At 46.9% G+C, this 13,779-nt stretch overlaps 7 protein-coding genes across 7 annotated transcripts; 4 read left to right on the forward strand and 3 right to left on the reverse strand.

Moving 5' to 3' along the window:
• Positions 1 to 57: 57 nt before the first annotated feature.
• On the forward strand, positions 58 to 535 carry I302_106958 (uncharacterized protein; the record flags this gene model as incomplete). The annotated part of the gene is made up of 3 exons (XM_065870370.1): positions 58 to 122; positions 184 to 248; positions 309 to 535. The coding sequence occupies 3 exons, from the start codon at positions 58 to 60 to the stop codon at positions 533 to 535; spliced, it is 357 nt and encodes a 118-aa protein (XP_065726442.1).
• Positions 536 to 2,057: 1,522 nt separating this feature from the next.
• Positions 2,058 to 3,244, forward strand: I302_106959 (uncharacterized protein; the record flags this gene model as incomplete). The annotated part of the gene is made up of 3 exons (XM_065870371.1): positions 2,058 to 2,265; positions 2,308 to 2,945; positions 2,999 to 3,244. 3 exons carry the CDS (start codon positions 2,058 to 2,060, stop codon positions 3,242 to 3,244), a joined length of 1,092 nt encoding a protein of 363 aa, XP_065726443.1.
• Positions 3,245 to 3,799: 555 nt separating this feature from the next.
• On the forward strand, positions 3,800 to 5,228 carry I302_106960 (uncharacterized protein; the record flags this gene model as incomplete). The annotated part of the gene is made up of 7 exons (XM_065870372.1): positions 3,800 to 3,842; positions 3,906 to 3,956; positions 4,021 to 4,154; positions 4,209 to 4,339; positions 4,588 to 4,774; positions 4,823 to 4,972; positions 5,016 to 5,228. The coding sequence occupies 7 exons, from the start codon at positions 3,800 to 3,802 to the stop codon at positions 5,226 to 5,228; spliced, it is 909 nt and encodes a 302-aa protein (XP_065726444.1).
• Positions 5,229 to 5,490: 262 nt separating this feature from the next.
• I302_106961 (uncharacterized protein) lies at positions 5,491 to 7,208 on the forward strand (the record flags this gene model as incomplete). The annotated part of the gene is made up of 10 exons (XM_065870373.1): positions 5,491 to 5,593; positions 5,670 to 5,894; positions 5,948 to 6,082; positions 6,140 to 6,176; positions 6,225 to 6,293; positions 6,343 to 6,437; positions 6,495 to 6,530; positions 6,585 to 6,875; positions 6,939 to 7,121; positions 7,174 to 7,208. The coding sequence occupies 10 exons, from the start codon at positions 5,491 to 5,493 to the stop codon at positions 7,206 to 7,208; spliced, it is 1,209 nt and encodes a 402-aa protein (XP_065726445.1).
• Positions 7,209 to 7,333: 125 nt separating this feature from the next.
• I302_106962 (uncharacterized protein) lies at positions 7,334 to 8,893 on the reverse strand (the record flags this gene model as incomplete). Its single annotated transcript, XM_065870374.1, has 3 exons — positions 7,334 to 7,678; positions 7,722 to 8,680; positions 8,785 to 8,893. 3 exons carry the CDS (start codon positions 8,891 to 8,893, stop codon positions 7,334 to 7,336), a joined length of 1,413 nt encoding a protein of 470 aa, XP_065726446.1.
• Positions 8,894 to 9,153: 260 nt separating this feature from the next.
• I302_106963 (uncharacterized protein) lies at positions 9,154 to 10,472 on the reverse strand (the record flags this gene model as incomplete). The annotated part of the gene is made up of 10 exons (XM_065870375.1): positions 9,154 to 9,230; positions 9,295 to 9,418; positions 9,479 to 9,496; positions 9,554 to 9,779; positions 9,844 to 9,860; positions 9,995 to 10,008; positions 10,061 to 10,104; positions 10,154 to 10,291; positions 10,343 to 10,396; positions 10,453 to 10,472. 10 exons carry the CDS (start codon positions 10,470 to 10,472, stop codon positions 9,154 to 9,156), a joined length of 732 nt encoding a protein of 243 aa, XP_065726447.1.
• A 46-nt stretch (positions 10,473 to 10,518) lies between these two features.
• Positions 10,519 to 13,535, reverse strand: I302_106964 (uncharacterized protein; the record flags this gene model as incomplete). Its single annotated transcript, XM_065870376.1, has 14 exons — positions 10,519 to 10,629; positions 10,681 to 10,824; positions 10,874 to 10,901; positions 10,948 to 11,049; positions 11,107 to 11,144; positions 11,197 to 11,225; positions 11,280 to 11,355; positions 11,406 to 11,512; positions 11,567 to 11,726; positions 11,778 to 11,834; positions 11,888 to 12,039; positions 12,083 to 12,170; positions 12,239 to 12,437; positions 12,490 to 13,535. 14 exons carry the CDS (start codon positions 13,533 to 13,535, stop codon positions 10,519 to 10,521), a joined length of 2,337 nt encoding a protein of 778 aa, XP_065726448.1.
• Between the last annotated feature and the right edge of the window lie 244 nt (positions 13,536 to 13,779).

The following is a 13,779-nucleotide window of genomic DNA, read 5'->3' on the forward strand; positions in this document are numbered from 1 at the left end:
GTGGGATTATGGCTGATGACGAAGGTTTCATGGTTAAATCCTACGGTCAAATCAGAGATGAGTCAGATTCTATCCCTTCGTGCGGAAGTGCAGAAGCTTGTTGAGAAAGCTCGAGCCGAAAAGTGAGTGATACGATATGTTTCGCCGGTGTCTGTGAGAGAGAGGGCTAATCCGGATTACCAGGCACATCAAAACGTCCAGTCAAGTGGAAGTCTATCTGACCGGAATATTAGGTTCAAAAGATAGTGGTAAGTTGGTCTCGAACTCGAACATGCCGGTCGATGATGACGCTGAAATCACGTCAGCAGAATCACTTTCGGCACTGCTCGGTGTGTCTGCCGTCAATCTGATGGGGATTCCGAGTACCAGTGCATTGGAATGGAATTATGAGTCATCACTGGAACTGGACAACGGACCGATAGGTATAGCCTTGGGTCCCGCTACACATTCCCAGTGTCCTCGGTGCTGGCTTTACAAGGCCGAAAAAGAGGATTCGCTATGTACACGTTGTGATCAGGTCACACAAGCAACATGAGCTGTACAGATAGATCATCGCGGAACGACCATAGACCTGTTTATACATTGCACCTCGTCACGACTCGTCATGCATACATGGTGAACAACCTCGAATGACTCACTCTCCCAACAACCAAAAAAAAAAAAAAAAAAAAGAAAAGAAAAAACACCCAAGCCCCTTGTTGTGGGAATCACGGTTGTTGCAGAAGTCGATGGCCGAGGACAATTACGGCAAAAGGTAGCTAGAGCTTTGGACCGATGTGAATGAAGATCGAGTCGGGTTTCCCATACATTCACTGTGAACCTGGTGATGAATCGATATGACGTTGGGGGTGAAATGATGATGATTACTGTATCCATTGATTGAGGGGAAAGACTCTTGACTTTGGGAATGTATCACCAATGACTAATGACTAATGATGATGTATATGACCCCGCACTGACGATCCCTCGGATCCCGGTTTAGCTCTTAGCTCTGGCTTTTGGCTTTTGGCTTCTGGCTGGTGGGCCATCTGGCTCTGGGCTGGTAGTGTACTGGCTCTCACATGCTTGACCCTGATGGTCATCCCTCACCCAGTTCAGCTGACCGTTTCGGCAAGTGATCATACCTGCTATACTACTACTACATGTAGATTTTATCACTCTTACTGTACAAGTCACTACCCGAATGACATATTAGTCAGCAAAGTCAGCAAAACTCATTCGGCACGCGGCACGATGGTTGGACCGTGCTGTCGTCATCTTTCCTAAAAGGGTAATTGGTATTACAAGGGTAATCGGCTGATGATGATGAATGAACCTGCAGGATGTGATTCCCATTCCCATTTCAGGGCAGGGTCTGCCGATGTTTTTCTACTGTAATTGCCTGGTTTGGTTTGGTTTGCTGGAATCTTTGTATTTAACTATGTACTCATCATATGTATATATATATATATATACATGTACACATATATATACTCATTACATTTATACTTTCGCTCTTTGAAGACCAATAAATAAATCAATGAGTTAGGTGATCGTTTCATTCATACCCTTCCCCTCTCATCCCCTGTCGTATCTTACTCAATCCAGCTCAAAAGACCTTGTAATCAAGTAAAATAGATCATCTGGACAGGTACAGATAAAACACCTCAACCAGCGCCGCGATCCCTGTCTCGAATCAATTCATCGATACTTGTCATCTTCATTGCTACATACATAGTCAACTGTCAGCCCCCGTATCCGTATACTTCCTCTATCCATCTCACGCGCCTTTGTCTATTTCATCATTTCTTCACTCCATCACTTCACCTCGTAAAACGATCGTCAAGTCGTTATTTTCCAAATTTCCTGTTAAATTACATCAAAATCGAAAATTCAGGAACTCACTCGCATAACCCGATTCCAGCAAATCGGTTCACCCGTCTTTCTTCTTCCCTTCACCTACTCTTTCTTACTTCTACGTATATCATCTCACCGCAAGCAAACATCATCTCATCTTCCTGCATACATCATCACCTACTCCGTCACTTGGTTTTTCAGTCGCCAACAACTCATCTATCATGCCTAATGCAATGTTTGATCCTCGAAGCCCAACCCGACAGTCCCCTTCAGCTATCAATCGCAGAGCTACCTCACCTTCATCCTCTCATTCCTCAAGCATCAGTCGACATTCCCCTCAGCAGTCAGAACCTTTGTCACCAGACGCCGCGTACAGTTCTGCTCACCAATATGTCACAAACCCGCCTGCTCCTGGGGGAACCTCTTCAGGTAAGTCATCTGCATGTTTGATCTCTGCTGACAAATATCTAGTCCGACGCCGCGAAGCCAACAGATTAGCAGCTCAACGTTTCAGGAGTCGAAAGAAGGGTTATCAGGACAGCTTAGAAGAGAGGATACGGGTCTTGGAATCTGAAAAGGAAGTTTTAGTTCGACAAGTCGATGAGGGCTTATCCCGCAGCGGCCATCCTTCTTCATCATCGCTTCAACCACGCTCATCCCACCTTCGTCAGGGTCAAGCAGACGGAGACGGTGTAGATGGTCATCACTGGTCTTCCAAGGGTCAGTCTAGCTCATCGCATCGCTCGGCCTCACCCGAACGTCGCGAGCCTCCACTTGATGCGGAGGTACGTATAGCCTCACTCGAATCAGCTAATAGGCGTTTGCAAGATGACGTACGAAATCTTATCGAAGAAAACGATCAGTTGAGGGATGAGCTTCAGAGATGGAGATCATGGCATGTGGAACACGATCGTTCTCGCCGCATGGACATGGCAGACGGTCATCACCCTCGACGTGCGCACCGGAAAGGTTTGGTCGATGGAGATTCCAATGATCGTTCTCGACGAAACGATATGATGGATGGTGATCATGTCGATGGCTCCCAGCATGGAGACAGAGTCGATGGTCATACCCCTCACGCGCATCATGCTCACTTGGATGGAAATTTTGTAAGTCACATTCCTGCTCATTAGCCTGACGATGCTAATTCTGTTGGTCTTAGCCCCGACCTAACCTTCCGTCTCTGGATCGTTCACTAGCTTACCCAAGCTCTTCTTCTTCGTCTTCTTTCGGTTCGACCTCACAAGGGTCAAGATCCGACTCTTTCCCTCGGTCCAATCATCCGGATGGATCAGCCTTACAGCTTGCCCCCCTGCGGCTCCCGCCCATCCGCAGCGCTCCAATCCTTCTCCAAGACTTCCGTAGTCCATCGCACGAACATCGACCGCACCTGGATGGAAATCGTTGAAGATTTCGATCGGTGGCTATTTTTGTTAATATACCTTATATATGGTTGTCATTTCACCCACAAACCATAGTCTTATATAGTCTAGTTTGAAACAGGTCCACGAGACCTTCCTTTGTAGAAATAGAGAAGCTTGACCCCGACGATACCGCAAATAACCTGAATCATCATCTTATCATATATACAATCTAAAAGCATTACTTGACTCTCATATGAATAGGATGGATGCATACGCGCACACATACATAAGATATCGCAGATGAAAATGAGCACAGTTGTCTTGATTGGTGTGCCTAAGAGTGGCAATTCCGTGATTAGGCGCCCCAATCTGTCTGTCCCTTGCTGAGAGCTCCGCCACCTAATATCAAAAGACATGTACTGTACGGAACATATATATGTATGGTTGCCAAGTTAAACTTCTAAGACTCGTGAGTGTTTTGCATGTATGTATACCCAGCAAGTCGAACACATGGAGCAGTGGACATCATTCGTGACTATCCTAATCCATACATCTCGTTTTGACCAAGCTGGAATACCAGCAGGAAAGACGTCTCAGTGATGGACCTGGCGGTACGAGAGAACAGCGAAAGGGCTGCTCGGTGTGAGTCGTTCTCGTCTATTTGGACTGGATTTGCAATTGTGCTAATGTCATAATGTCTCGTAGGGGAGAAAGGCGTTAAAGTCGGAGAGGGTACTTTTGCAAACGTGTACAAAGGTTCGAGTCATCTTCTGTAAGCCATGACCTACCGTGATCACTAGCTTACGCTTCCTCTCTTTAGGCATCGAAAGAGCGACGGGACGTAAAATAGCCATCAAGAAGATCAAGGTCGGGGAGATGAAGGATGGTCTAGACATGACAGCGCTAAGAGAAGTGAAATTTCTTCAAGAACTACATCATCCTAATATCATCGCTGTGAGTCTAGTATTCTCCGGTAAAATGGGATATCCTCTGACGCATCTTCATCAGCTTTTGGACGTTTTCTCCGTGAAGCAGAACATCAATTTAGTTCTCGAGTTCTTGGACACCGACCTCGAGGCTGTCATTCGAGATAAAGCTTTGATCTTTCAGAATGCAGATATCAAGAGTTGGATTGCGATGTCGCTGAGAGGACTGGAGTATATCCATCGGAACGGGGTCCTACATAGAGTACGTTCTCGATGGTCGTGTCAGCGCTAATTTTCTCAGGATTTGAAACCCAATAACTTGCTTATCGCGTCAAATGGTGAACTGAAGATAGCAGATTTCGGTCTGGCTCGAGAATTCGGAGATGCAGGCAGCAAGATGACTTGTCAGGTGATCACACGGTGAGTCTCAATATTCTGTGATCATGGCTAACGCTTGGTAGATGGTATCGACCACCAGAATTACTATTCGGCTCTCGTTTCTACTCCACTGCCGTTGACATGTGGTCCATTGGGACTATCGTTGTGGAACTTATCCTTCGGGTCCCCTTCCTCTCCGGAGAGACCGATATTGATCAACTGAAGAAGACCTTCCATGCTATGGGAACGCCTACAGAGCAGGAATGGCCTGTGAGTGTGATCATCATTAAACACCTATCAACGCTGATGATCCTGTAGGGCTATACTAGACTTCCAGACTACCATGAGATAGGGTCATATCCCAAGAACCCATGGTGGAATATGATATCGTCCATCGGCAAGGATGGGCAAGATCTTGTCAGAGATATGCTCAAGTTTGATCCATTAGCCCGAATATCTGCCAGAAAGGTACGTGAGATGTACAATTCAAGTCATGCTAATCTATTTAAAGGCCCTTGAACATCGCTTCTTCTCATCTTACCCACGCCCGACACCCCCGACCTCCCTACCAAAACCTCTTGCAGAACTTCGACCGCGTGCTCTGGCTCCTGACGAGACACAAGGCAAACCTGCCCTCAGCGCTGCTGGTCCTGGAGCAATGAAACGGAAGGCAGAATCACCTCAGTCTGGTCGTAGTGTAGCTCGTAAACTGGTATTTGCATGATATCAACGTTCTGTATGTACTGTATGTTGTATGCATATTGATTGACTGATATTGATAAGACTGATAAGACTGACAAGACTGCAAAATACACTGTACAGGACTGTGATCTGAATATCGAAATATCGAAATTTGATCCCGTGCGATGCACGTACTCTATAATCAAATCACATATAAACAAAAGCCTGCGTCGGTCATGTCACAATATCACTTACTTGCTTTCTCATCTCCTCTTCACTGCATCCATCATTCATCACTGAGGATCATGGCTATATTCAATCGTAGGAACAAGGACAGACCTTCAAACGCAGATGGGGATGCAGCGCCAACAGAGAAGGAGAAGGTGAAATGGTCCAAGAGGCCAGCCAGTAGGTCCCACGTTGTTTGATTCGCGTCCTGTATCCCGATAGGTGACAGCTTAACTCGAGAAACGCGTTGTTATAGATACCGCTTTCAAGCAACAACGTCTCAAAGCATGGCAGCCTATCCTTACTCCCAAAGCAGTACTACCCACTCTGTTTATAATCGGATTGATCTTCGCTCCCATTGGTGCTCTGATAGTCTGGGGAAGTGGGAAAGTCACGACGATAACGCTCGATTATACTCAGTGTGATGTAGACGCTCCAACAGATGGCTCTTTCCAAGCCATGCCAACTAGTGCTTTTGACTGTAGGTCTGACTCTAGTCCCGCTCGTAGTGTCATCTTGCTGACCTATCAACAGATGCATTCAAGTCTGGATCATCCGAAACGAAATCCTCAATCTCAGCTCCAACATGGTCCTTTAGCAATGATTCGTCAAGGCCTGTTGGTCAAGAGGCGAGATGTGAGATTGAATTCGAGATACCTTACAACTTGGGTAGGTGATCATCTTTCTCAAGTTCGAAATGAGGCTAATAACCTGTTGCTGAACCAGGTCCCGGCGTGTTTCTGTACTATAAATTGACGAACTAGTAAGTGATCGCTCCTTTCATCTCCACTCGTGCTGATGACAATCACAGCTACCAGAATCATAGACGTTATGTGATGAGTTTAGACACCACACAGCTGAAAGGTGATAGGAGGTCCACGTGAGTCATTTTACCGCCTATTAGGAATCTCAAATTGAACCTGAAATAGCTCTCAAATCGATGACGGCGACTGCAAGCCCATTACTTCCTCTGGAGGTAAGCCTTATTATCCATGTGGTCTCATTGCCAATAGTGTCTTCAATGGTAAGTTCATTCCCACATCTCGTGTGGAACGCGCTGTACAGCTGAGCAATTCTATAGATACCTATGGCCCTGTGGTACTGCTCAACGCTCAAAGTACGTTGAATCCATTATTGCCAAGAAACCAAATCTTGCTGACATCGTGCTTAGACGGTGCGCAGAATCAGACCTACAACTTCACCGAAAAGGGTATCGCATGGGGAGGCATCAAGAAGAACTATGCGGTCACTCCAGGTTACGACTCACCTTCCGACGTTTTACCTCCTCCCAACTGGGCTCGTCGCTACCCGGACGGCTATACAGAATTCCCAAATCTGTACGAAGACGAGCACTTCCAGATCTGGATGAGAATCGCCGCTTTGCCTACTTTCAGAAAGCTATGGGCTCGGAACGATGATGAGGTGATGACTCAAGGGAGATACAGGGTAGCAGCTTACATGAGTGAGTTTGCTGCTTAAGAATCTCCCATTCCCCGCTGTTTGCTGATACTCATCTTCGTTCCAGACTACCCCGTCAAACAGTTCTCAGGAACAAAGTCCGTAGTCATTTCGACAGTCTCGTGGATAGGTGGTAAACAGCCATTTTTGGGATGGGCATATATTGCTGCAGCCATCCTCTGTGTTGTTCTCGCTATCGCCGGTCTCATCAGACATCTTGTGAAACCCAGAAAGTTAGGAGATATGTCCCGTAAGCGAAATCGTTTCTCTGATACTTGCACACGTGCTGACCCATTCAACAGTCTTGTCGTGGAATCAATCGAACGCTGGCAGATAAGTGGGATAGAAACCGCGTTGGTCTGGAATTGGGTTTGGCAGAAGATCGACAATATACCCCATGCAGTGTATGCGGTTTATACGTGAAATGCATCTCACTTTGCTTCTGTTGCTAGTACGTACAGTCTAATACCACATCGAAACACTCCAAGCGGGTCCCGCTCCTTCCGCTCTCATAGCATGCCACCATCCTGGAGGCATCACCATCATATCACCTGGTTCTAAGATCGCTTCTAAGCTCTCTGGCCAAACACGATCGAAGAACTCTGGATAACTCGTTTGCAGCTGCTTGAAATCGTCAATTGGCTTGAGGATCGGCACCTTGGACGTGTTGGTCATGTATTGGTACGCAATCCCATCACTCTCCCCTGCTCCGTCACCGTAAGCGTACATATGTAGTCCACAGGAGGGAGGGGCGAGCCAGACACGTTTGTAGCCTACAACCTGACCATAGCAGTTATAGTAAGGATCCTACTCAAAGTCAGCAGCTGTATTGTATGGATCTCTCACTCACGGTATGAGCTGGACTGATGATCTCATTGTTTCCACTTCCTACCCAAACATTCACAATGAGCCCGTCGTTGTTCTGAGGCGGCGTGTATGAAGGAGTATCTCCGGGTGCTGGTGGATTCGACCATACATAGTCAGGAAAAGATATATCCTTCTCTAACTCGGGAACTTGGTCGAACAGAGCGTATTGGGCGAGATATAGAGGTGAGCTCTCATCCGGAGTAGATGCTATCTTGTCTCTAGCATCAGACTTGAAGCCCGCTCGGTGTAAAAACTCGGTGAAAGGTATGATTTGTTGGCTCCAATCTATATCGTCATACGCTTTTCCTATTTCTACCGGAATGACACGACCAGGACCAACGGTTCGCAGGAGGTAATCAGCGGAGGACCACCGACTACAAGCTGGCCAAGCAGGAGACGACGCTGAACCTTTCAGATAGCCACGAAGGATGAACGGGTGACTGAGATGGTCTTGCAGATATTCTTCAACCGAGGGAAAGTGATCCAACACGAGGATGGGATTGGGCGCAAAGAGTAGCGGTGTGTGAGAAGGGGTGGTATCGATCTTACGCCGCTTCGCTTTGGTTGGTACGTCTATGTTACCGGTGTCTTGGGACGATAGCTTTTCCTGAATCACTCTGATCAAATCCAGTATCCAATTCTTTCTGTTATTTCCCAATGCACCGGCGACGATGATAGCCATATCCAATCTACGGACTGCATCTAGCCAAAATCTCTTCATGTTGCTTTCATGGACTTCCTCATCTATCACGATATCTCTGATGCTTCGGAGCAATGCTATGTCTGTGTACAGACGTAACCAATGTCTCGGAACGATGTTGAAAGGGATGGAGTTGATCATTTCGTGTGACAAGGTCTCGAGGGTTTGGAGGTTAAGCAGTATAGTGTCCTTCTCTTCTCCCCTGCTTGTGATGGCGGGGTTGGCGTGATTTAGCAGGGTGTCTGCAATACAGCAGATGAGACGTGCAACGGCTGGACCACATGCCAAAATATCTAGATGGGTTTGAGCTTCGTGGTACGACCAGGAAGAGTAATCAATCACCCACCTTGCGTTTCTTCGACATTCCGATCTATTAATTCTGCTGCCAGTTGAGACAATATCGAGAACGGAACGCTGTCGCGCCAGATGGTCGAAGATCTTGCACTTTGGGCCATTGGTTTGACATGGTATGAAGAGTCAATGTTGCACCAAGTGGAAATGATCAAGCATGAAGCACAATTTATATGGGCAAACCGCACAAACACAAAAGCAGAGATGAAATCGCTTAAATCCGTGAACCGGAGCTGAGAACATCCCCATAGTCGATAGTGAGTGGCAGATTCATTCTATGTCTATGTTACTTCTGGCATCTACATCTCCCAACAATGTCTACCTATGTATATATTCTATCCTACTTGGTCGCCCTCATACATCTCTATCCAGCAAAGAGCCTGATGATGAGATACATGGTCGAGCAGATGAACCGGAACAAAGCCATTCCAGCAACAAAAACTGCAGCAAATAGCCACGTCAACGATTCTTCCACGAGGAGTTCGAGGTTCAGTCTAACACTCACTCAGTATGACAAGCATATAGACTGCAGTTCGCGAATCTCCCGAAGAGTCAAAAGTAGATGTCGTACCTCCAGATAATATGACACTAGCTAATAACGCATTTGACAACGACCAACAGAGCAGTAACTAATTTTGGCGCATGTCAGTCCGCACATCATCTGCCTGTTGCTGCCAATGCACACTCACGTTTGTTCGGAAATTAGCCTACGATTGCATTATGTCAGTGATCAAACCAGGTTTCTCTGCTTTGCGTCCACTTACGTATATGTCCTTCTGCGCTTGCTCGGAATTGTCTTTCTTCGCGTCAATTTCTTCGACGCGAGTTCCTTTTAAGCGAATATTGTCTAGGGCATCCTGGTAGGCAATGTCGATATCTTGTTGCGCGGATACAAGCTCAACCTCGACATGTTTGCCAACACCCTGAACAGCTCCAAGGTCGCTTTCCTGAATAGAATCTGAACCCTTGGTACCCCATGACAAATCATGCCTGTTCAATTGTGAGAGGTATTTAGCATTGCGGAGTGCCCCTGCGTTTTCTGGGACGAACTTACAGATTGGAGTATGCGTACTGAAGAACCGGGTCAGCTAGATTCCGTTCACAAAGAGAGTGAAGGACTCACGGCATTGAGCTTGAAGAGGTACAGAAGTCGTCGGTCAATATACGGGGAATGTCGTTGGAACATAAAAACGGGGTTTACTCACAACGTTGACATAGGCTGGCAATTACATGTCAGCTGAGATTCTACGATGTTGGTCAGAGAAACTCACTGGGTGAAAACAGTATGTATTGAATGAAGCAGGTAAATAGATGCCTGTACCATTCGTCAGCTATAGCTGAGCGCAAACGCACTCTGGACGTACCAGGGGTCCAAAGCTAAAACACTGCTGGCGACGAAGATACCATATGTCGAAATCAGTGATACCACCATTCGAGAGAACACAGGACTATCAAAATTCTTGATGGCTTGCACCGTGCATAACACCGCAGCCACAAGCATACTGGCATGCCTAGTCAGTTGTGGTGTAATCACTTTCTGTCTTTCGGCTCACTATGTTGTTAATACCGCAAAAAAGTAGATTGTAGCTTTGTATTTCCATGGAGAACTGATCGAAATGATTAGCTCGGATAAGAATCATGAACCTCCAAAGTGGATGCTTACCCTTGAGGCCGATTGCCCATACCGAAGATGAAACAAGCAACAAGTGCACCCAGATATCCGTACTTCTCAAGTAAGCGGAGAATCTCTACTTGAACCACTCACCTGTGCGATGGAGTTCAGTATGTCGATACGAGGGATTTTGAATGCTTCCCCCTCAAGCGCTCGAGTAAGGATTACCTATCGTTAAATCAGCTTTGCAGTGGCCACATCAGAACTAAGATTACTAACAAAAAAGATGTAAAAGTTGGCAAGCGAGAACCAGGAAAATAGCAAGTTGAGGGCGTTGTATGCGAATTCCAGCATCAGAGATAACTTCCTCAGGAGCGAATGATCTGACCGCCAGATTTGTGCAACGTGGATGAGTGAATATACCTGTGTACACCGTGTCAGACACATTCAAGTACGCCAGTAGGCCACTTACAGCAGCAAAGAAAGAACCGTTGAGCCACCTGAAGCGAAGATCAATATCCATCATTGTCTTTTTGCTGGACTCACCTTCGACGCTGAGCGATAAATTCAGGTATAGTGTCTGGGCAATCGGTCTCTCCTACAGCTGATTTCACGAATTTCAAAACCCAATTGGCCTTCTTCTTGGCACTACATTGCAAACATAATCAGGTACAGTCAAGCTCGGTGACTCGGAGATACACTCACACAATTTCAAAGCAAAGAATACGATCCTCAGCCAGATACTATGGTCAATAGGGTTAGCGATTTGTGCAGCAGACTATGCTGTGTGCTCACCCTGTAAACAATTGAATTAGCAAGCTTCTCTGAATTTGATCGTTGTGTTACTCACATATTAGCCGTAAAGGTGTCTGCTTTACCAGTGTGCAGGTTTTCTCCTTGGAAATAGGATGCCAATGGCCCAGTTCCATCCGCATTGTTTTGAAGGGCAATCCACTGAGGCAAATTCAGTGTCAAAGTCTCGATCACATCATGGTAGCACTTACCCTATAAGCGGAAAACGCTCCCGGAAGCACTGAGCAATACCCGAACAAACTTTCCATTGGCTTATCGAGGATGTTCGACATTTTATATTCGAAGCACTGGGCCGCGACTGTGGCATGCAGATTAGTGTACGTTGATCATTCATTCCGGATCCAATACTTACCCAAAGGGTTGAGCAAACTTCGCCAGGTTTTGCCTTTGAACGTTGCAATCTCTCCACAGGCACCACCCACGTTCGAGTTGAGATCAAAGGCTTTCCAGAGATAGTACAACGATTTCAAGGCCGGGCGGGTTCCCACATCCAAAAGGATACACACGTTAGGCTTAGCCGGTGATCAGCTCAATCTGCGCTTTGTGCGATCGATGGAGCTCACCGAAAGCAAAGGAGCAAAAGCATTGAAGAACCATCTATGTGAGTTGATTTTCTTGGCCTATGATCCCCAATTTAGCGCACGGATAGATTCTACCGAGTGCTGCCACTCACATTCTTTTCCTTCAAACAAAAGATGATTTGGCATGGGACAATACCTTTATCTGGGTACTTGAAATGTAGGTCCGCATCCAGAGCAAAACTTGTGGTATACTCGAAAACGTGGGCTGTCACGGCTCGATCTTTGACTTTGTTGGTCATTGCACCTACATCGCAATCAGCCAATTGATCACTACAAATAGACCTCACCTTCTTGATATACACCAAGGGCCGCCAGACAATCCAGTACCCGAGGATTTACGGCTTTACGTCCATCGGCCACGATGCACACCACAACCTAACCCTTTGTCAGCTTGAGCCCTATGTCATCTTGCTCACCTTTTGCCATCCGTCTTTACCCCATACCCTCGAATTCTTTCGGCCACACAAGTGAGCGATATTCTTCATCACACCGCACAAGGTTCGACAGAAGAGCTCTGCGTTTTCATTGTACATAGTGATGACGATAAAGAGCTCTGTCTGTCGAGGAGGATCGGTCATATTCTGTCGTAGACGCAAACCGGAAGTGGGGAAGTCATCTGGATCTGTTGTCACGGCAGTATACCTTGAGAAGGTAGGTCACTTTCTGTCTCTCCTGAACGTACTTGAACACTCACCTCGTACTTTTCTGCTCCTCGACTCCTTTGACCGGTAAGAATTGAGCAAGTCTTGTTGGGATAGGCATGTCCACAGCGAAGAATCCGTTGTCATCAAGGGTAGCTGACTGCTTGATTCGACGGTGCCCAGCTGCGTTATGAGTTCTCCGACCCACTCGACCTGTTGGTGCGGGTCCGAAATGTTGTGTAGTAGATGTCGCAATATCCGAGGGGATTGTTGATCCTGTTGGTCCCCGTATGTGGATACTGGGTGGAATGATTTGACCTGACACGGCAGCGCCTCGCAAGGGAGGCAGCGAAAGATCTCCATCATCCCCTCCGATGTAACCCATTGATTTTTCATTCCACCTGTTTGAGCCAAGGACCTCGATCTGATTACTTGTGTGATCTTCGTGATCCAATAAAGCCTTTTCCACATCGTGTTCACCGCCATAATCGTATGTTCTCTCGTAATCCTGATCAAAGCTCTCGTCAAGCCCAGGGGAAGGGGATCGAGATGTCTCCCTGTTGTAGCTCGGGTTCTGGGCCGTTGCGAATCTGACCGTATTGGACTGTGTGAAACCCACAGCCAAGTTGGGATGATTGGGATCAGGTGGGGGAAGATAAGATGGTAAAGGCTGACCATATCCTGGAGCAGAGATGGCTTGTATCGTTGGTTCCGGTGACACTTGACCCCTGGATCGAGCCAAAGCAGCTTCAAAGAAGGGGAGTCTATTTGACCCTAGCTGTGACCCCGGTGGTAAGGGCTGGGTGAGAGGGGCGGCGTATGGAGGAACGTAAGGTTGCTGCAAGTGATTTGAAGTGTCATTGGCTGGGCCCGATGGACCATAAGCCAACATACGAGTGCCAGTGAAGGGATCGGGGTTAGCACCGAACCGATTGTCATAAGGTGGTGCAGGTGAAGGATTCCTTGGTGAAGCGGTTGAATCAATGGGAGTGTACGCTGGGGAGTAGGAATGACTCGAGGTGGATTGGGAATGACTGGCGGGCGCTAGGTACTCGTACGGCTGAGCTCGCGGAGGTGGTTTACGTGAAGATACTGGCATGATCGGTTGTGGAATGAGGGTGACAGGAGGGGAGGGGGGCGAATTTGGATCGGGTGTGAGTGGTGTGATACTATGTATTCTATGAGTTATGAGTGAGAACTATGCACAATTACTTGGTTGTCTTGATTTATAGTTTATGAGGTATAGGGTGATCAAGTTATGTATGATTCGAGTAGAGCAGTCAGCTCCATATGATATGTGAGATTAGTAGTTGTTAGTGTAGGGTAGTATAGTAGTATGGTAT

Source organism: Kwoniella bestiolae, chromosome 5 (assembly GCF_000512585.2).
Source record: "Kwoniella bestiolae CBS 10118 chromosome 5, complete sequence".
NCBI classification, from domain to species: Eukaryota; Fungi; Basidiomycota; class Tremellomycetes; order Tremellales; family Cryptococcaceae; genus Kwoniella; species Kwoniella bestiolae.